Source organism: Chiroxiphia lanceolata, chromosome Z (genome assembly GCF_009829145.1).
Source record: "Chiroxiphia lanceolata isolate bChiLan1 chromosome Z, bChiLan1.pri, whole genome shotgun sequence".
NCBI lineage: Eukaryota > Metazoa > Chordata > Aves > Passeriformes > Pipridae > Chiroxiphia > Chiroxiphia lanceolata.
Window position 1 is genome coordinate 68,958,091 of NC_045671.1, and position 22,487 is coordinate 68,980,577.

The following is a 22,487-nucleotide window of genomic DNA, read 5'->3' on the forward strand; positions in this document are numbered from 1 at the left end:
AAGAAGTGACTGAAGACTTCATTACTTCTATGCCTGTGCTGGTTTTGCCTGGGGTAGAGTTAACTTTTTCACAGTGTCCAGTATGGGTCTGTGGTTTGGGTTTGTGCTGAACACAGGGTTGAAATGATAATACAGAGCTGTTTTTGTTACTGCTGAGCAGGGCTTACACAGAGCCAAGGTCTTTTCTGCTTTTCATACTGCCACACTGGGAAGGAAATTGGGGGTGCATGGGAGGCTGGGAGGAGACAGAGCGGGGACAGGTGACCCAAACTGACCAAAGGGATATTCCAGACCATAGGACGTCATGCTCAGTATATAAAGTGGGGGGAAGAAGGAGGAAGGTGGGGGACGATGTTTCGAGTGATGGTGTTTGCCTTCCCCAGTAACCATTACACGTGATGGGGCCCAGCTCTCCTGGAGCTGGCTGAACACCTGCCTGTCCACAGGAAGCAGTGAATTAATTCTTTGTTTTGCTTTGCTTGTGTGTGTGGCCTCAGCTTTCCCTATTAAACTGTCTTTATCTCAATCCACGAGTTTTCTGGCTTTTACCCTTCTGATTCTCTCCCTGATCCTGCTGGTGGGGGAGTGAACGAGCAGCTGTGTGGGGCTTGGCTGCTGGCTGGGGTTAAACCACAACAATGCCATTTAGATTTATGTCGCCAATTTACCCTTGATTATTTTCTTTTCAGCCATTAATATCTACTTCCTTGGTGATTTTTAGTATCCACTAACACAATGATCCTAACAATGCTGAGTCATTCCAGACTATTTCTATCACTCATTTATTTTCTAACTAAACTTAACATTCCTTAGCTCCTAATTTTTTAGATGTTCCTCAAAATCACATGATCTTCTTGGCTACACAAGGCCCTTTGAAAAGTTACCAGAGTTTCTTTAAGCATCTGTACAATACTGTTAAGGTATACTCCTTTATGTGTATTCTACAGAGAACTCTAAACCCAAAACATTTTATGAATGATGTCATAAATCTTCCTGAGCTAGAAAGAATATGTTATTTTTAAATATTTCCCAATTAATTCTCCAGTGTATAAGCTTACAAGTAGTTACTGGGTGCCATCAGCTTTTGCTGTGGCTCACAGTTGTGTGATGTTCTTGCTTTACAGAGTTAATCAAACCAGAATTCTTACAGCAGAGCTGAGCTGCAGTATTTTCTTTCCTAACACTGGTTCTGTGAGAGCAATGCTTGGACACCAAGCCATATGAAATTGCTAGACCTTGTTTTCTTATTCTCATTTGGAAAATAAGCAGTATAAACATCAAGAGATGCAGAAGTTGCCCTTGGAATCCTATTACCCATTTCAATACTTCACTGTGAACCTTCTCCCACCTCACCATCCTTATTCTTCAGGCATACTTAAACAGAAAAAATAACCCCTCTCTGTCCCCACCACATACACACACAAAATGCATTAAGCCAAAAGATATGTCTATCAAATACTTTCACAAGAGATGTACTTGAGATGCAAAACAAAATATAATTCCTAGTCCTTCTTGGGTTCTGATGACAGGCATTTTTAAAGAAAGTATGGTTTAGAACAAAGTTTTCTCATTGCAGTACACTGAAATCTTTGACATTTAATATTAGTTTAAGGCTTCATAGCAAGTATGTTTCAGTCTTTTTACTCCTATGATGAGCATTTAATATGTACAGTAATGCTGTCCTTTTAACCCATGTATAATACAGAAAAATGACTGTTGCTGACAGGCTAAGAAGTTTCAACTGTGCATCTCAAACAGTGACCTCGATCCCCAATACTGTACACAGAGGGAAAAAAAAGAAAAAAAGTCCAACAACAAACACATGTAAGCTAAAATGGGGGCATGTATTTTTAATAATGCACTAAATTATCTCCATTCAAACTCTGGATTCCCAGGGTCTGGATTTCTGAAGTCATGATCAGCCAGTCTAAGGGCAAGCAGAGGTCCAAGAATTGAAAGAAACTGAAGATATCTTCATATAAGAGTTGTTTTGAGAAACTGCATGTTTTTATACATACCTATTCTCTAAACTTTAAAGCAATCAAGTATAAATTTTATTTCTATTTTAATCAAAAAGGTAAAGAAGTACAGGACTTCAGGTTCCAAGAAGTCATCACATTTAAAGGGTTCAAAAATTAAGATTACAGCTGGAATCACCAAAAAAAAAAAATTAAAATGCCAGTCCCATGGGCTTAACATCAAAAGAAAATACATGTCCAGCATCAGCAACATCTTAGAGCAGTGGATTGTCACAGAATTATTTTGCAAGTTACAACCTGTGGCAAATACAGTGCAATGGAAACAACAATGGGATAGGAGACAAGAACAATTATTTTTTATTTTAAATACTGGCAAGGTTTTACAGTCAGAAAGAATTCTTAAATTAGTAGATCTACAAAGGAGCTCCAAAAAGACTACTTGCCACTAATCTCTCATAATCAATACGACCCTTCCTGTACCTACAGTCTCATACAAGCCACCAATGAATAACCTTCCTAGAAAATCTCACCAGGATTTTATCTCTTGTAGACTGTGGCACTTCCAGTAACAGTCACTGTTATTAAGTAAGTTTATTAGTCTGATAATCTGCTGTTATCAGACCAAAATGAGAAAATCAAAAATACACATGTGCCAATTAAAAAAAAATAAAAAATACATAAAGCAGTTCTTCTGTGCTAAAAATCAAAGAAAACATGCCTGTTCATTAGAACACAAGAACCTGGCTCTTATTTCAGCGCACTGATGGGGGAAGTGAGTAATAAGTAGAAACATGAAAATCAGCATTATGTTTGTAGACACAACAGAGCAGCAAATTGCTAGAGTTTGAAATTATCACTTACCAAAATCTACTCTTGTTAGTATGCACTGCATTGGATGGTCAGTTGTATGTCTCGTTGTCGTTGCACCACTCTCATAACAAGTTGCGCACAGATCGTAATCGTAGCAAATTAAACACTTGTATCGGCGACCTCGAAAATTTCCTTTTAAACATGCATCACAGCTGACACCTGTGAACAAACAAAATGGCTTTAAGACAGTAACAAATGCCCTTTTTTATGAGGCAGATTTGTTGCTATTGCCTCTCAACAACTAAAAAGAGCCAACCACGTCTGACGCGTGCGGTTGACACGGGACTCAATTTTTAAATGCACTTGTGTCTTTGAAAGACACGGCTCTCCCAAAGTTACAATCTCTAATTCTTTAAGTAAAATAAGGGCAAACTCAAGCACCTGAAATTACAACAGGTCAAGTCATAAAATCTCCTTGGATGCACCCTCCTACAGGCACTGTCACCTCTTAGCATTTGCTGGTATTTTGACTGTTCAATTAGGAATCTTGGGCCACTTTTCAAAGCTAAATTGCATAATGGCTGATCAAGAGGAAAAAACCAACAACAAGCAAACCAACCACTGACAAAAATATACTAGCTTTGAAGCCTTTACTTTCACACTTCCTAATATTTTAATTCTGAAGAACGCCATAACCAACCCTGACATTATAAGTGGGGTATAAATTAGGTATAAATTTTTCCATTTAAAACAGCAGAAAAGAAAGCTAAGGTGTTTTTTGAAGTTAGAAATAGAATGGAGAGAACTGATGCAGCCTTTCTCAAGCACAGCCTTTGCACTGCAAAGCAGTCACACTGCATGTGTGGTCAGAGGAAAGGCTCTCATACCTTCAGAAGGTTTTAATTTTCCTCCACATGGTTTCAGTTCTCTCTGGGTTACCTATTCAAGTGCAGAAGTGACATTGTCCTGTAATCCGTGAAGGGTAACACAAACTTCCTTCAACTGCAGCAGCAAATTAAGGGCCTTCACAAAAGAAACCAGTGTATACTACTGAAGCAGGATTTTGATCAACATCCTCTTTCAGCATCAGTTAAGACTTGTTCTTCATAGTTTGGTAAAAGCACAGACAACTTTAGAGAAATAAAACTGCCAGAACTAAATAGTCATATTAGCCATCACCCTATTTTGTTAAGCCTAACTGTCAGAGGACTGGTGTTAATCACAGAAAATTTTTTTGCCTTTTTTTTTTTTTTAATACTCCACTATATAGCATCTGAACAGAAGCTTTACAACAAGTAATACAGAAACACATCAGTAAGTCATTTCTTTTGAATATATCCTACTTGTTCAAAACAATTGCATCACTACATTCAGATGAACAGTGAGAAAAATAATTTTATAATTTTTTTAATTTACTTTTTTTATCTACTGGAATAGTTTAAGGCATTTTTAGTAGTTTCTAATATCTAGCACAGTAGTTTTGTGAATACTGAACCTATTTCTCTATTTGCCTCACTCCATATCTATTCTGCAAGCATCGGTCTACATGGAATAGCATATTAGAAGAAAATATTTCCAGAATCTTTGTTAATAGCCTCAAAGAACCACGTTTTGAAGATGGTCAGATTACCATCTTCAAAATTGTTTTAGGTTTTTCTTGTTTGGTTGGGTTTTGGCTTTTAAATAAAAAAGAAATAAAATCTTTCTCACTTAAAATTTGCTTTTCTCTAAAGTTTTATCCATTAGCTCTGAAGGATCTTCAACAATCTCGTGATTTGGACACTGAGAGCAACTTAACTTCTGAGAAAAACTTGCTTTGCTAACTGTAGACTAAATTTCATTGCTTCAGTTGGTTTGTTTGCTTTCTTCCCTTCTCCACACAGAGACCCACAAAATTTTACCTAAGCAGCACACGCATCTCCCCAACAATGCACACTACACACACAACACTTATCAGTTATTGGCAGCATTGCAAGCCTTTTTGTTGCCTACTAAACTTTCTAGAAAACAGCTGATCAGCAAGTTAGACATCACAGTGAAATAAGCAGACTTATTTAACCTAGAGCCTAAGTCAGACACTAACAGCTTTCCAAATGAAGTACTAAGTCACAGTTCTCCAGTAAGTCATACTTTCCCCACTCTTTTCCTTTAGCCTCAGAAAAGTTGATTTAATGCAGGTGTAAGCCTCTTTGCAACAAACTCCTCCGGTCACACGTTGTCTCAAACACCTACATCATTCCTACTTGAAGACAGACATTTTTAAGTTTCCATTTACACGTTTTCTTCATGTCAGTGCTTCTCCATATTATTCCAAACTGCAACCTCCATATACTATGTGACATTAACTTGGCAGAAATTCAGCCATAAACACAAATCACAACATGATGTTTGTATTTAAAACTTCGGAACACCTGCAGTGAAAGTGTACCCCATCTTCGAATAAGAGATGAACCTCGCCTCTGATGATCAATTACCAGAACATCTACAACGCAATTCAAACAGGAGGAAACTAACACTAGCATAACACATCACTTTGGTTGGGGAAGTCAGATTAAGAGAATAACATTTTAGAGACAGTGCGTTTTCTACATGTCTCAGGGTTAGTATTTTGCCACAACTACTACATTCTCCCCTTTAAGCAACCAGCTGGCAGCAGGGGATGTGCCAGGTTACTCTTATATCCTTATCTGTAGCAGAGAATGAAAACTGCAGAAGGAAAAATTATTAAATTGAAATTTAGGAGTTAAGCACATGCTTAAATTCCCAGACCTCCCCTGGAATCCAGCAGGATCTCTTTTCCAGAAATTATATCACTTGTTTTTCCCTTTTTATAACAGTCTGAGCAAAGTCAGGCCTAACAGTTTTTCCTGTTCTTCTTCATGCCTATTATTTGGCTGCCAAAACCTCAAACACCTACCCAACCTGGGATCCAGAAACCGAAATAGCCAAATAATTTCCTCCCACCTTATCTTCTCTACTATAGTAAAAGCTTTGATTTTAGTGTTTCATACTTTAATTTTTACATCAACTGAAATTCCAGAAGTTCACTCTGCAAAAACCTTAAATACTCTAAGATAACATATTCTATCTAGCACAGCATGTCTTTCAGTATGTGCCTATCCAACATTTCCCTGCATTTACCTTATATTTGCAACTACAGCAGGTATGTTACAGATTAGAAAAGGTCAGATTAAAATGGATGCATCCATATTAATCACTGGTTTTGAGAAGAAAAAAAAAACAACACACAGTCTGGAGAGATTCGCTTTAAAGTGGGGAACAAATACCTGCAGCCAAAAGAAGAGCATGAACAATGTGTGACATGGATTTTGATACACTTTTGACTTGCACGATTGTTACTACTGACTTTAAAAAGAATCCTAGAATGAAATCCTACTAAACCCCAAACGACTTGTTATTCAGTAAGAGCTTCTGCTTCACCTTTTGCAAAGCATTGACCAGGAATGATAAGAGTAAGAAATATCCATTTTAGTTACAGATCACATTTTCACTCTCATAGATAATACTGGAAGTGTCCTCAAATTTTCTTCTACTTTGTGATTGCTATATAAGTCCCAGAATACACTGCAGAACATATATCACATCTAATTAAAACTTTTCTGCTCAATGAAAAGTGCTGTTTTAATGCAACACTGTTCCACCAGAGGACAGCATTGTGCTAAAAGCCTAAGGAGCTTTGGTTTACCTTTAACTGTCAAACTTCACATTCTCAAAGTTTCTTCAGCAGTATTCTCCCCCTCAGTATCAACAGTCTCAATCTCTCCAGCTTCACATTTGGAGTGAAATGAATCAGGAGACACCTAACAGTCCCACTAATAAAATATGTTTTACCCCTTCAGTACAAAATTTTTACTACATTCATGTCAAGTCATCCCACATCTTCACCTAATTCAGGCCTATGACTTCAGCATTTTACATGCAGTATATTGAATAGTGATTGAAAAAAAAAAGGCCAAAACAGCGCTCCTCTCCAACACCTTTCATATTTTGATCCTGATAGCCAAATATAATTTGATTTTATGACATAGAATTGGGTTTGCTAGAAATTAACTAAAATTAAAGCAACTTCTGGGCTTAATAGACACACAAAAGGGAGCACATCATCTGATTCCATAATGGAGAGAATAACAACTGAAAAAACCATATGGTTCAAATACTACATAGATCAGAACTAATTTGTATTTACAATTACAAACAAAGCTAAGATACAACTTCAATTAACGTGTCTTTAATGTCCCAAGCCATTACTGCCTTGGACAGACATCCATTTGTAAAAAAGTAAAGATTTTTTCCCTAGCTTGGTCTACTCGGAAACTAGGGGCAATTAGAATAGCAATGATAATAAAAGACCAGATATCTGACCCAGATAAAAATTACCTGAGAAACTGTAGAAAATTCAGTTTTGTTTTGGTTTTTTTCTCCTATGGAGAACTTATAGTCAAAGATGACCTATGCAGAGACACTGACATATGTTCCGAGCTCAATAACATGAGCTGCTAAACTCTATCAATACTTTGGATGTATTGCTCAATTTTTAGAAATTTCAAAGAAAATGCCATTCACCAGTCACTAGAAAATATTTTAAACATATACAAAGTCTACAACTGAAGTATTCAAACAGTGAAAACACAACAATTACTTCCTGAGAGCAAAATTTAATCATTCTGCTATTCCTGAGAATTAAAACTCCTTGCTTTTAGCAATACACCAGAAGACCTCTTAGTTTCATGGGTAGTTTCACCATTTAACATTCCTGTCGGTAGCTCAGTGTCCAAAAACCAACCTTCCAGCCTGTAATTCAGATACTGTTTTTAATTCATCAGTGCTCAGAGTGAGGACCACTGAATTTCTTTGATGTCCAACACAAATTAAAAAAAAAAAAAAAAAAAAAAAAAAAAATCGGGCTATCAATGGTTTCTTTTCCAGAATGAAAATGCCACTTACTTTAGAATTTCTTCCTAATTTACATGAGGTACTAAGAGGGTTCACCTTTCCGAAAGACATGCTGAAGTATCACTGAACTTCAAGGGACTGGACAAACTTCATGGTTGCTACGTTTCAAAACCCCCAACTTAAGACATGCAAGTGAAAACTAAAAAGTTCTGCTGCCTCTTTCGTGGTACAAAAGGTTGCAACCTCTTTACAGCATTTTATGTACACTGAAGATCATAAGTAACACACTGCTTTTAAAATGCATTTGATACATTTCAGCGCAAGATCCTCTTTCAGGGAGTTGTTTTCAGGTTTCGTTTGTCTGTCCTCAAATAAATTTGCTTGATATTAACTACCTGTAGTCTACATGCCACACAGCAAGCCCAGACCTAAAGTAAGACATTCTACTCAAGCAGTTCACTTGTTTCCAGGACTGAAGATTGGAAAACACATGCTATTTGATAACATTTAAAAAGGGAATGACAAATGCTTCTTACTTTAATAGCTTCATCTCTTAATGCAGACTACTGCCTAATTTGAGAGGTTAAATTCTAGGAACATAAACTTCTGCTGTGTCTGTCAAAATTTCACCAGAAATTCACACAAACCATAGAACTTTGAGTTTTGTTTACTTTTCCTCATGTGTTTACTAGAGCAGATTGTGAAAACAAACACTAAAGACACCTATGACATAGAACAAACTTCATCACCTTTGCAGGTCCAAGTGCTGAACAGAAAATTCATACACCGTACCCTTGAAACAACTAAAACCACTGTCTCCTCACACAGTTTGTGTGCAGCACGGGTGAACAAGGAGTACTGTCGTATCGCAGAGTGCAAGAAGCAACAACTAGACTAGCATGTCTGCAAAAAGAACTAGTAGGACTGAAGTTGCAGGAAGAGATGTTGTTGACTTGGAAATGGAAAAAAAAAGAGAGGAGGAAAGGGAGGGAATCAGGCCTGTAGAAGGCTTTTGTTTTCTTAACTGCGCTCCTCCTTCCTGCCTAGAGTCTGGAGTAGAAACAGACACCTGAACAGACACCTGAATTTGGTCATCTCTCTGCTGTCAACAAGTTTCATGAAGCCCCCTTGCCCAGTGCCTGATACTCAGAATCACAGAAACATCAGGGTTGGAAGAGACCTTTAAGATCACCCAGTCCAACCATCAACCCAGCACCACCACTGTAACCCCTAAGCCACTCAACCACACCACCCAGCACCAGACTGAGATATCTCTTGAACACCTCCAGGGACAGTGACTCCACTACCTCCCTGGGCAACCTATTCCAGTGTCTGACCACTAACAGTGAAAAAAATTTTCTAATATCTAATCTGAATCTCCTCTGCCTCAGCTTAAGGCATGTCCTCTAGTCCTCTCACTATAGACACGGTAGAAGACAGACACAGCCCCCACCACACTATAGACACTATAGACACAGCCCCCACCACACTATAGACACAGCCCCCACCACACTATAGACACTATAGACACAGCCCCCACCACACTATAGACACAGCCCCCACCACACTATAGACACAGCCCCCACCACACTACCTCTTCCATCCAAGTACTTGTAGAGAGCAATGAGGTCCCCCGACAAGCCTGCTCTTCTTGAGATGAAACAAACCCAGCTCCTCAGCTGTTCCCCATAAGACACATTTTCTAGACCTTTCATGAGCCTTGTTGCCCTTCTCTGGACATGCCCCAGCATCAAAATGTCCTTTTTAAAGTGAGGGGCCCAAAACTGAACACAATACTTGAGGCATGGCCTCACCAGTGGCATGTATAGGGGGACAATCACTGCCCTCATCCTACTGGCCTGGTGTAGAAACAAAGAATCAAGCAATACACCTGGCCCAGCAAGTCTGAGCCTTGGTCCATGAGCACCAGCCAGCCTGCTGCAAAAAGGAGTTCTTCCATTTTTGCTTTCACATCCCAGGCTGTGAAAGCTACAAACACAACAGTTTCAGTCAACTCTAGCACTTCAGGAACAAGTCACTAGTAAGCACTGGCAAAACATGCCCAACACTACGAAGGAATCTGACAGGACCTCTTGTCAAGCAGATTTGGATTTCTTATTAATTATTTGATACTGTCTCACATGTCTCTTATTATTCAATTTGATATAATTTCATTTGACCACCAAAACCATCACAACACAAAAGCCTGCTAAAGTACTGTAAAAATACATTAAAGCTAAACAGATTGCAATGAAGCACAGAAACTTTGTAATGTGGCAGCAAAGGAACTGGCACCAAACATCATTTTATTTAACAACTCTGCTAATCTGGAAAACGGCAAACGGCACGTAAATTCTATTAACAGAAAAATACTTAAACTGACGAAGCTACAAACAGTGCCAGGGCAAGAAAGTAAGAGTAACAGCATCGAACTACATCCTCTATCTAGGAAAACAATGCCAAAGTTTCTCATTTAATAGGACAGGACCAGGTTCCTGAGTTTGTTTCAGGACTAAAGAGACAACAGAAGTATACTGCTCAGGTAAGCACCTGCTAAAAGACAACTGGGCTGGGGGAAAGTACATCACACACAAATGAGTTTTACAGGTGTAAGAAGCATGAAGAAACACTAAAACCCTAAAAAGAAGTTATACAAAATAACTTGTGCTCCTCTGTCAAGCCCTGAAAGAATTAAAGGACAGTTTTCTCATAAAACAAGCTTCTGTGCATTTGGATTAGTGTTATTTATGAAGAGTGGTATAAAAAGGGAAAAACGCACAAGAAAAACAAGACACATATCCTGTCAGGAATGGGAGTGAACTGAGCAGTGCAGCCCACCTGAGCAGAGAAGTAAACATGCTTGAAGACTGCTTTTTCTATGACATGTTTCAGGCACATAAGAGAAAAAAAAAAAAAAGCAACACCTGGTAGAGGCAAAATGCATTCATTTTCCTTGTAAATTCTTACCTTCACAAGAGCCTTAGCAGAAATTAAATTTTTAGGTACACCCTATCCATAGCCCTGGTGTCTGGAACATACACTCAGCTTTACTTCCTTTTGCACTATCGGACTCATTCCTGATCCTCTTAAACATTCCACAAATAGGCAAACACAGGAAGCTTTTCTACTCCTGTGGGGTGGGGAAAAGGCCAAATTTAACCCAGTGCAGAAAGTGGGCAACACTAGCTGGGAAACCAAAGATCTAGAAGTGAAAAATAAAAAAGTTTTTGTGCAGCAAGTGCTCCAGCTCTAGCAGTAATGCTCTGAGATTAGATACCCCACAATAATTCAAGACTTAAGGACTTGCAGAAAGTGGTCTGGCAATATACAGGTTTTTCATGTGAGGAACACTCATCCAGAAAGCAGCTGGAAGAGGCAGGGAAAGAAGAGCAAGTGGTTCTCCTCTTCACCAAAGAGAGCAGCAATGCCTAATACACGGCAGTCACACCCAGATTCCTCCCAAACAATTCAGTTCACAGAGAAGAGCACGAAAACACTTTCAAATTTACTACTTTCAAAAAGCTGTTTTGAATGGCACCACAATATCATAAAAAGAATTTATCTTTCCTTAACACCACAAGAGGTCTAGAACCTCATAAAAATAACTGAGTTTCTCTGAACACAAGACAGAGCAGCAATAGGTCAAAAACTTACAGTACATTCATTTAAGTATTAGAAATATTCTACCCCGGGCTTTCTCAGGCATTTTTCTTAGTATGAACATAAACAGACTGCCTTGGCAGTCTTTTCCTCACACTCTTTGTTACAGAGAACTGTATCTCAGGCTGGTAAACATGCCCGCAGAAACTACAATTGCTTATGATGGGAAAGTTACACCACAGAAGCGCTGCAGGATATACAACAAGCCAAAATAAAAAACGTTTCACATCAGGCTTTGAGTTTGTTCCATTCCTCTCTCCCCTTCTTTCTGATTCCTCATGGCACAGGCTTCTCTGCTAATTCAGAGAATCATAAAATAACCTGGGTCGAAAGTGACCTTAAAGATTACCTAGATCCTACCATCCTGCTGTGGGCAGGGACACCTCTCACTAGACCAGGTTGCTTAAAGCCCCATCCAACCTGGCCTTGAACACTCTCAGACATGGGGCATCCAAAACTTCTCTGGGCAACCTGTCCCAGTGCCTCACCACCTTCAAAAGAATTTTTTTTCTAATATCTAATCTAAACCTGCCCTCTTTCACTTTGAAGCCACTCCCCCTTGTCCTGTCACTACATTCTCCTGTAAAAAGTTTTTCCATCTTTCTTGTAGGCTCTCTTCAGATACTGGAAGGCTGCAATTGGGGCATCCCAAAGCCTTCTCTTCTCCAGGCCGAATAATTCCAATTCTCTCAGCCTTTCCTCATAGGAGAGATGCTCCGTCCCTCTCCTCATCTTGGTGGCCCTCCTCTGGACTCGCTCCAACAGGCCGATACCCTTATTGTGCTGAGCACCCCAGAGCTGGATGCAGTGCTGCAGGTGGGGAGTCACAAGAGTAGAGTAGAGGGGCAGAATCCCCTCCCTTGCCTTGCTGGCCACGCTGCTTTTGATGTAGCCCAGGACATAATTTGCTTTCTGGGCTTTGAGTGCCCACTGCCGGGTCATGTCCAGCCTCTCATCCAGCAGCATTCCCGGGTCCTTCTCAGCAGGGCTGCTTATACACGCTCATATGGTCCTGGATTGGCAACTCAGCCATTTGCCAGCCATACCAAATGCCTTCCTTTCTCTTTGTTCTTCTGATTAGGAGGAGTTTCATTTAGTTTTTTTACTTGCAGTTTCTTTTTTCTTGTCCTCTTAAACTGCACACGCATAAAGAACCAAAGATGATCAAAGTATTATCTTCTGGAACACTTCCCTGACAGTCCTAATCATCCCACTTATATATCCAACTTACTTTTAAGAATAATTTACTAACCACCTGTAGTGGGTTGACCCTGGCTGGATGCCAGGTACCCACAAAAGTCACTCTCTCACTCTGCAATTGGACAGAGGAAAGAAAAAAAAAAACAGCAAAGGATTCATCAGTTGAGATAACAGTTGGGAGAGGTCACTGACTGATCACCATCACAGGCAAAACAGACTCAAAGCGGGGATAGTACCTAAATTTATTACTAAGAGGGTCAGAGTAAAAGAATGAGAAGTAAAATAACCTTAAAAACACCTTCCTCCTACCCCTCTTTCCTTCCATGTTCTCCCTCCTCGCCCCCAGTGATGCAGGGGGGTTGGAATGGGGGTTACAGTCAGTTGTTGTTTCTGCTGCTGCTCAGGGAGAGGAGTCCTTCCCCTGCTCCCGTGGGGTTCCTCCACAGGAGACAGTCCTTGATGGACCTCTCCAATGTAAGTCCATCATCCCTCGGGCAGCAGCTCTTCCCAGACTGCTGTCCGTGGGTCACTCCTCCATGGGGTCAGTCCTTCACCAATGAGCTGTACCAGTGTGGGTCCCCCACAGGGGCCACAAGTGCTACCCAGGAAAAACCTGCTCCAAGTGTGGGCTTCCCTCTCCAGGGGCTGCAGGTCCCCAGCAAGACTCTGCTCCATCTTGGACCTCCCATGGGGTCACTGCCTCCTTCAGATATCCACCTGCTCCAGCAGGGGCTCCTCCATGGGCTGTAGGGGCACCTCTGCCCCACCCTGGTCTGCACCACGGGCTGCAGGGGCCTCAGCTCCGGCACCTGGAGCACCTCCTGCCCCTCCTTCTGCACTGCCCTTGGTGTCTACCTTGTTGTTCCCACCTTCTCACTCTGCTCTTCCCTGGCTGCAATTCTTTCTGTGCAACAACCTTCTGTTCTTTAATATGTTATCACAGAGGCGTTACTGTCACTCCTCCTTGGCTTGGCCTTGGCCAGCAGCAGGAAGCCCATCCTGGAGCTGGCTGCCATTGGCTCCACTGGACAGGGGAAGCTTCTGGCAGCTTCTACCAGAAGCCACCCCTGTAGCCCACCCCCCTCAGACTCAGCCACAGAAACCCACTACACCACCCTACAAGTCACATCATTTTCCTGAAGAACTTTCAATCTATCACTAAACGCTAAAGCCCAACACCGATTTATAGATCCCAGTTCGTGAGTTTTCAAGTACTTAAGTCTCTTTACTGTAATTAGTTCATTCTCTTAAACAAGATCGAGATCCTTCTATTTGCTGAACTACAAAATAAACCAGGTGCCAATAACGCAGCATTTTATCAAAGCAGATAAACCAGACCTCACTTCATGATTTAAGAAAAAAAGGAGAGGGAGGGCCTCTCATTACGTCTCATTACTCCCATGGTATCCTAGGTTCGGATACCATGCTACAGTTACAAAATGCATGAAACACTACTTTAAGGACAAAGGAAACATTAACTGTAACAACGAAATCTGACAGAACTTCATTGAGAAGAGTTTTTAAATGATCACTCTATTACAAAAAAACCTCTGAATGCTACAATACAAAGATACTACTGAAGAAAAACTAGGTAATGAACTAGGGGAAGGTGGACACAGAGATATTTTAACTGGTTTACCTCAATATCTGCCTCTTGGAAGCACACAACTTTTTCTTTACATTTTCAGACTAACCTAAAAGCTCTGTTCTCCACTGCCCAGTGGACTTCGCTTGAATTCCACACAAAGATGGTTTTCACCCAGTAAGCTACTTTTTCAAGTTCTCAAATGTTTATGAGCAAAATCACTCACCCACAAACTTGCATATTCTGTAATTAGTACCTTTTTAAGACTGCCTTACTGAACACTGCGTTTGATTCTCATGTTTGATATGGGAATGCGCGTCAAACATGCAACCAGTTCTACCATAAAAATAGCAAGTCCTCTAGTCTAGAGATACCCGTCAAGTGGGGTTGGTATGAGCCTGAAACTGTCCACTGCCCTTGGCAGTCCTCTAGGTGGTGTCGATGGGGTGCAGAGGTGAAGAGACACCTTCAGCCTGTTCAGCTGATCAGGATGTCCACATTCCTGTGCACCTTTTAAGCCAACTGTTATTTTAACAGATTTTCTCAGCTCTCCATCAACTGTTACAACACATCAGGTATTACAAGTAAAAGTAAACATTAACTACTTTCCTTCCAGGCACTTCTAGGTGTGCTAGAGCTGGTAGCTACCTTACTTCACTGATACACCTCTCAGCAGAGCAACGAAACTCAGAAGCAATTCAGAAGCTCCTACCTTCCCAAAGTTTACAGTTCCATCAGAGCATAAAATTTTTCAGGGTGAAAGAGGTATGGTAATGTACCTGAAATACTCTCCACATAAAATATATTTCACAGTTGGAGTTTTGTAAGCATTTTTTTGATTTGCAGACATCTTTCAGTACAGGTAACAGACCCAACTACTTCAAGTGAGGGCCTATGGTAGAGTCAACAGCAAGCCCATTTTTCTTGTGTACCATTAGAAGATGCCTTACAATCGTTGCAGGAGGAAAACAAAAGGACCCCACTATTGACACACAACTTCTTTAGTCTTCTTTTACCCCTAAGGTTTGCTCCATCCTGAATGTAGGTCATCAGATCATTCAAAGCATTTCCTCTGCAGTTTCTAATTTCTGAGGCATTCCTGAGTCCCCCAGCTTCTCTTGAGGTTTTTGGCATAACTGGAACAAACTAGAGTATGGACCTTTAGAACTGGTATATGCTACCAAGATCTCCAAACGCTTAGCACTGTGAAAGAGTGTGCAAGGCAGCACCATCTCACCAATTAGGGACATTTAATGCAATGTCCTATTACAAAAGTTAAGAAAGTGTATGCTTTCTTGAAAAGCAATAATTTTTTCAAGAGCATTAGAAGAAAGGAAAAAAGAGGTGCGAAAGAAGCTCAACACAATGCTTAATGCAAGTACTACAAAGAGTGTTCACCAGCAGCTGACTTGAAATACTCGTTCTGCAAAAATACATCATGGTGTTCCTCAAAGCTAGAGTCTGGAGTCCTGCATCTCCATGAATTACCACCTCAAAGTACTTCACTCTTCACTAAATAAATGTATTCTGGCATGGAATTCTAAACAATTCATTCCTTCACTTTCTGGTCACTTTCCTTTAATTCCTAATGCTTCCAGGAACAAAATATTAACTGAGCTTTGAGGTACAGTAATGACACCTCCCAGTAACTGGCTCCAGTACTTAAGAGTTGAATAATATTCTAACAGATTATAAAATAACCCCTAAACCTGTTAAAATCCTCCATTTATACTTTTATTTTTTTAATGTAACATCAGTTAAACTTGAGAGTTTGCATCTTGCAGATTGTCTGTTTCCAACTAAACTTCAGACAGCAGTTTGCAACAGCACAAGAACGTTATCAATAGCAGCCTCTACTGCTAAATAATTGACTAATAACAGTCAATTATTCAATTATTTGCACTATAAAGACAAAGTCATATAGTAAGAAATCTTCACTTGTGTATCTTCATTTCCAAAGCCACTGTTCTATAGCAAAATCTCCAGCTGTTTTCTCCACTCCTCACAAAAGTTTTTCGGAATAAGCAACAGTGTATATTATGACAGACCCTGCCTGGCATTTCACAGACTTATGGCAAAGAAAGCTCAGAAAAGATACCTGCAGATCACAGCATACATTCTTTCTGAATTCCAGAGGGCAAATACATTTATTCACCTTTGTACTTTTCCAAAATTGAAGGTAATCAAAGGAGAAGAGAGCTTGAAAATGTGTTTGACCTACTCCTGGGTCAAGACACTCCATACAGTTTCTACTCCACCTCCTTAAATCTACATGGTATTTAATTATTATAATCAACAGGTCACGGTTTACAGTAGAATTGACTGATTTCCATCTACATAGAGATCAAACTACATTTACTGACATTTTCATCTTATCAGAACAGTACAAACCATAGCAGGGAGCAGGTATGGAATTAAGATCATCTGAGCTACCGTATTCACATCTAGATTGAAAAAAGCTTAGTCATGACGTACAAAGATCTGCATTCTCTACAGCTTCCTTTTGCAAAGCTTAGGTGTCCTTCTTCAAGGGCATCCTGAATTCTCTTTCCCTCATCTCTTACCTCATTTTCCACAGCTAGGTTCAGAGAGTCTGCTTTGGGTACTTGAAAAATAATAGTACCAATAATTCAGGTGCTGAAGTTAGTGGCCTTATTTACTCTCAGAAAGTAAAGACAAAGTCAGAAGAAACCCTGGAAACTGCAATGGCACATCTGTGTCAGTCCAGATGTGACCTATGTTCCAGCACTATTACTGTTGTTGAAGTTGCTCCCATAGACCTGTTTCTTTGGTGGATCACAGGGTTCTTCTACAGAGATTTTCCACTTTCAGAGACAATCTACACCTCAGCCTGCATACTGATACAAATAATAGCTGTACACTAAACACTGTTTGTGCTGGGTACATCTCAGCATTACTGCCTATATCAAAAGCACATGCAAACGTTTGCAATAATTGAAATATTTGCTTTGTTGAAGTGAAAAGTGATGTGATGGTACCCTCAGCACAGACAAGCCTCTGTGCCCAAACCACAGATTTCTTCAGAGCTAATTTCATTCTATTACAGAAGGAACTCCAACTGACAATGGTTATTTTCAAGACTCACAGCAGTTTAAAATTCATTCCAGGTGAACATTGATTTCTAAGATCCTAAGTTAATACACACACACACACTGCTAAGTTATGCAAAAACATATTTCCTGTAAAACTGAACACTGATTCTTACCAGAATCATTTCTTTGGGGGTAAAGACAGAAGTTACTGACAGTCACATAAGAAGTCCTTTCATGACTACATCCTAGCGCACTTCTGACCCTGAAAATCATGTATGATCTTGTACTGCTGCTGGAGGTAGGATACTTGAGGTACTTATATCAAGTACAGAGAGTACCACATGTTTAACACAGCTCACAGCACCGTTCTCCAACCAGCCACCTCCAGGATGCCTCTATTCAACTGCCAAGTAATTCCAGTGTTGTTCTAGGCACACACCCAGGTGTTTATTTTCCAGAAGCTGCCATGAAGTTCCTGCCATACTGTCAAGCATTCAGATAGCAACTCATGTTGGTCTCAATATTGGTTGAGAAATCAGTTTAAAACTACAATCCTAACACGAATATGTATATTTTCCTCTGTCAGATTAATTTATACTAATTTCTACACTGTTTATATGTAAATATTTCACCTCATAGTTTACGTTTTCTAGAGTAATATAGTCTAATAGAGCAGGCCACTAGTAATCACCTTTAGCCAAGAATACCGGCTGCTTTAGTATCAATAAGCTGACAGTAAATAGCATTTACAATAGGAATCAATTGTTACTGAAGAGTTCTGCAAACAAGGACTCTCCTTAATTAATTAAAGAATACCTCAGTCATAACCTAGTTAAATCTTCATTACTAAAGCCACCTCATCTCACCCACTAACTAAAAAAAAAACCCAAAACAAAATACAGATTAATCTCTGTAACTGGCCAAAGAAAACACGGCCTAAAAACCTTTTCAGCAACAGTTGTTTTCTGAAATGAGCGAGGGCTAGTTGTGCTACCAAGAAATGCCAGAGCTCTGCTTTTCAAAGAGGCTTGCAGAGGCAGGCATTAAATTTCTACTGCACTTGAACCCGACATGGGTCTACAGCTTCCCCCGGGTGCTTTTGAAAATCCCACCCCAGAGCACTCAAAGGAGGAAAGCAAGAGAGGGAGAGCATAGTGGGGAAAGGGAAGAAAGAATAGTGACAACAAAGTATGAGGTAAAAGATAAGAGATCAAAGACAAAAAGAAAGAAAGCAAAGAAGATAATTTATCCTACCAGAGACAGCACCTCTTGTCAGTCAAGACAAGAAACATTGCCTCCCAAAAAGAATCTGGCACCAGGAAGTGGCAGAAGTGATGGGGGAAGACCAAATCTGACCTGAGATAAGAAAAAAAAATGCAGTTATAATTTTTTTTAAACTTTGTCTGTTTTTTCATCCTACTTCTGCAGTATTTTTAAAAAAATGACTTTTTTTTTGTTTAAATTAATATCTTTCTTCAGTTGGATTTTTGTCAGTGATGACAGTGGGATGATACAAATCAATGTGGAACAGGATAAATAGAATCTTGAAAAAAAAAGTGAAATTATACAAATGCTGAAATTAAAAACAAATTTTAAATAGTATAGGAAAACTGTATGAAGTGATAGCTGCAAACAGTATATGCTAGCGAAATGTCCCAATGAGTAAAAAATTTGGAAGCATGGACTTGCATCGACAAAACTCACTTGGATGGGGTACAAGACCACCAATTCCTACCTCTAGAAGACTTTCCTGACTGCTTTCTTACAAAATATAAAATCTCCACCTGATATCCCAAGTGCAAATGGGAAAAAACATCATGGTCTCTTGTGTCCAGGTTCCACACTTAATTGCAATAAAAAAGTTTTACCAAGGTCTCTGACTGAAAATGGGGCAAGTTTTACAGAAAGTCTCCTAGAAGCTCCAAATAAAACAATCACAACAGAAAGAATTAATACATGCAGGAAATTCACTTCAGGGTGTGAAATGGGCAATAAGAAGAGGAATTATCATACAAAAGCAAATCACAGATTAAGCCTAATATTTTTTTAAAAAAATATTTTAACATTAAAAGACAAAAAAGACAAAAATTACCAAATAAATCCATCCTCCCCCTATCATTCATTCAAACCATATTCTCAGAACAAACCTGGCAGGGGGAACCATTTTCTCCTAATATGTCAGAGGTTCCAGTGACAACTTCTATTAATACTTAGAAGTTAATTCCGAACTAGAACAAATAACTTCAAGTGGTAGAAATCAAGCTATCACCTGTACTCGTCTTTCAAAATAATTGGGGGGCTTCTGTGATGCTATCTCACAATTTTCACTTGGCACAGACCTCACTTCCAAACTTAGTAAATGAAAAGCTGGGTTACACATATATTCCGAAACAGTGAAACTAACGAGTTTGTCTCTATGCTCCACACTGAATTCAAAGTGGTCTTATTGCAGTGCACCAAAATTAATCGTCCAAATATTACATTGAGGTAAAAATGTGGATAACCCTGTGGACTAGATATACAAAACTCCCACAGGAGTAAGTTCAAACCAGATGCTCAAGTGATGCTTCAGGCAAAGGGACCTAAAATTTAAGATCCTTAAGAGACACACTTGAATCTGAAATAGACAAAAGACCTGGAGTAGAAAATTTAAGACACAATCCAAAGCTTTAATTGTTCAATCTGGATATGAGGTAGCCTTAAGAACATTCAACGAAAAAATTCTCACAATCTCATTACACAGTGTATGAAAAAGCAGTTCAGTTTTATTCCCCCTTTTGAATTCATGAAATTTCTTTTTCTATTTGAAAAGGGATATTAGAGATTACATCTCATGCAGATGATGCCTTTCTTTCAGATTCTCTCTTGGTATCAGCCTCTCTGAGGCAAACTGCTTTTCAGTTTCTGTCCATGCAGTAACTCCCCCTCACACATCCCAAGTCACTAACAGCACCCTGCTTGAGTTCTCTGAACTCAATGTGTCCAAGCTGCTCACAGTACCTTAATAACGCTGTTTCTGTATGAGTGAGCAACATTTCTGCCTGTAGTTAAGCTTGTATATCCCTTCTCTGTTATCTCTCAGTTTTCAGAATCTACAGCTTCCAAATCCCCTCATCTGTTCTAAATCCTGTACAGCAAAGAATACATTACATGGGGAGGATTGATTTAGCCCAAGTTATTCCAAGAACAAAAATTATGGAAGCTCACAACCTTACCAGTATAAAAAAATATATATCCCTAGAATCAATCCATGGTCAGAATTCACTGGAAATGCTACCTAACACAATTAGATTCCTTTCCCCAAAAATATCACCTTACTCAGTGCACCAGTGCATATGATCAGTAAACAAACAGGAATGTCTGTTTTGTCCTTGTTTGACAGTCTGAGCCCTTAGTTATCATACACTTCAAAAAAATTCGCACTGACCATGGATTTTCTCACTGCCTTCTCCCTGTAAGCATTTTCTCTATTTTATTTCAATGCAGCACAAACATCAACAAATTAACTTTAACAGGACTTTTAGAGCAGTATTTTCTTTCTCTTGAAATAGAGGGAAACCAAGGCATGTAAAGACTAAAACTCTAAGTCCACTGAACCCAGCCACACAATCCAAGAAGCCAAAGGATGGATTTTTCAGAATCCTTGATATTCTAGAATCAAGTGGGGTTTTTTTCAAAGCTCACTGCTCAGTAACTACAGTTGCAGGTGTGAATGCTCAATCCCAAAACCCCAGATCAGGCCTTCATAACCAAAGGAATAGCTAACAGCTACCTGTGAATTCTTGATGAAGGGATTTACCTAGCAGTTCACAAGAACTCTGCAGCACAAGACAGGACAGGAGATCCAGCTCTCCACAACAAAGCTCCACTGTCAACACCCTGACCATTCTTTATTTCTGTAACACCCCTATCTGCTCATTTGCTGCACACTTCCAAACACTGAGAAGTGGTCTAACACAGAGAACCCTCCTGCACACCTTAAAGGAGGCAGGGGTGGTATGCAGTAAATAATACACAACTGTGTACAACATGGAGATACTCAAAGAACACTGAATTACTGCTGTCCCTGCAACCGAATTCTGGTACATCCCTGTTCCTGAGCAAAGTTCTTCAAATCTGCTGTGGTGTCCAGGGATGTGTTAACACTTCTTGCATTAGTCGCCACTTTGGCTTTGTATTTAACAGTAACAAAAGCAAGGTAACAATGAAGATACAACAACCAAGAAGAGACACCAAAAATCCTCCCTCAAATCTTATCAGTAGTGTAAACACGCTAAAGTATTCAAAAAGTTTTCTTTTTATTTAACATGTACGAATTTTATTTGTCCAGTACTGCTCAAGTAATTTTCATGGCTCTATAAATTTCCCCTGAACCCCTTTTTGTTCAAACAAATATTTGGATACAAGAGTTTTTTCACCATTTGCCTTCTCTCTTCTCTCCCACCCAAAAATGGTATAAGTATCACTGTTCTATTCCCATTTTTCTGCTTAAGATACAGGTTACCAACATTAAGATAACTTAAATCTAATCTTTTTCTCCTGTTTCCCATGATCCATGGCATTACTTTTTATGAAGATCTGAGAAAAAAAAATGGTCTCTTTACAAACATTTTTGGAGGACCTTGTTCTCAGACTCTGCAGGGACAGCAGCATCTTGGTTCACACTCTGTCTGTTTTTCTAAACCATCAGAACCAGTAATCTTTTTTTAAAATGAAAACCTAGCTTCCACAAAACCAGTACGTATCTTTCCAGTTAAAATATGAATTATGTTTCCAGTTCTTTTTATTAGTAAATGATCATTCAGTTTCCTACTGAAATCAAACAACAGTTTAATAATAAAGCAAATTACTGTGTTCAAATATTTCTGATCACATTTGCAGCTGTTTATATTTAACATTAACATTTTTTGTTCTAAACACAGCTCTCAATAGTCCAATTGTCACACTAACTCATTTTCAGACACTGCACTACATCTGTAATTAGATGCATTCCTACGCTACCACAGAGTAAAACTAACAAAAGTATAAAGCACTTTGCATACACAGTTAGAAAATGCTCCATCAGACTCAAGTACTGGTACAAATTCAAAAAAACCTCACTGTTTTATATTACACATACAACTTACTCTGGATTTATTTTCTACAAAATAGGTCTAAGTGGCAGCAGCATACAAAAGAATTTGTTATTATTCTGCATTGTGAAATAGCAAACTCCATATTTGGAGAATATGTAAGCAAAGTAAGTATCAGAAGGCAGCAAGTTGTAACTGGTCTCACAGATGCACA

General features: G+C 39.4%; 1 protein-coding gene across 4 annotated transcripts in view; it reads right to left on the reverse strand.

Moving 5' to 3' along the window:
• KCMF1 (potassium channel modulatory factor 1) overlaps positions 1–22,487 on the reverse strand; it is a 49,078-nt gene that overhangs the window by 22,147 nt on the left and 4,444 nt on the right. For 2 of the 4 annotated variants that reach the window (XM_032675703.1, XM_032675702.1), the window contains exons 2-3: positions 18,456–18,557; positions 2,841–3,008 (exon numbers count right to left, since the gene is read on the reverse strand). In XM_032675703.1, coding sequence (XP_032531594.1) covers positions 2,841–2,871 — 31 coding nt within the window. In that variant the 5' untranslated portion in view covers positions 2,872–3,008; positions 18,456–18,557. The remainder of the gene's footprint in view (positions 1–2,840; positions 3,009–18,455; positions 18,558–22,487) is intronic. The other 2 variants (XM_032675701.1, XM_032675704.1) reach the window with 1 other exon arrangement.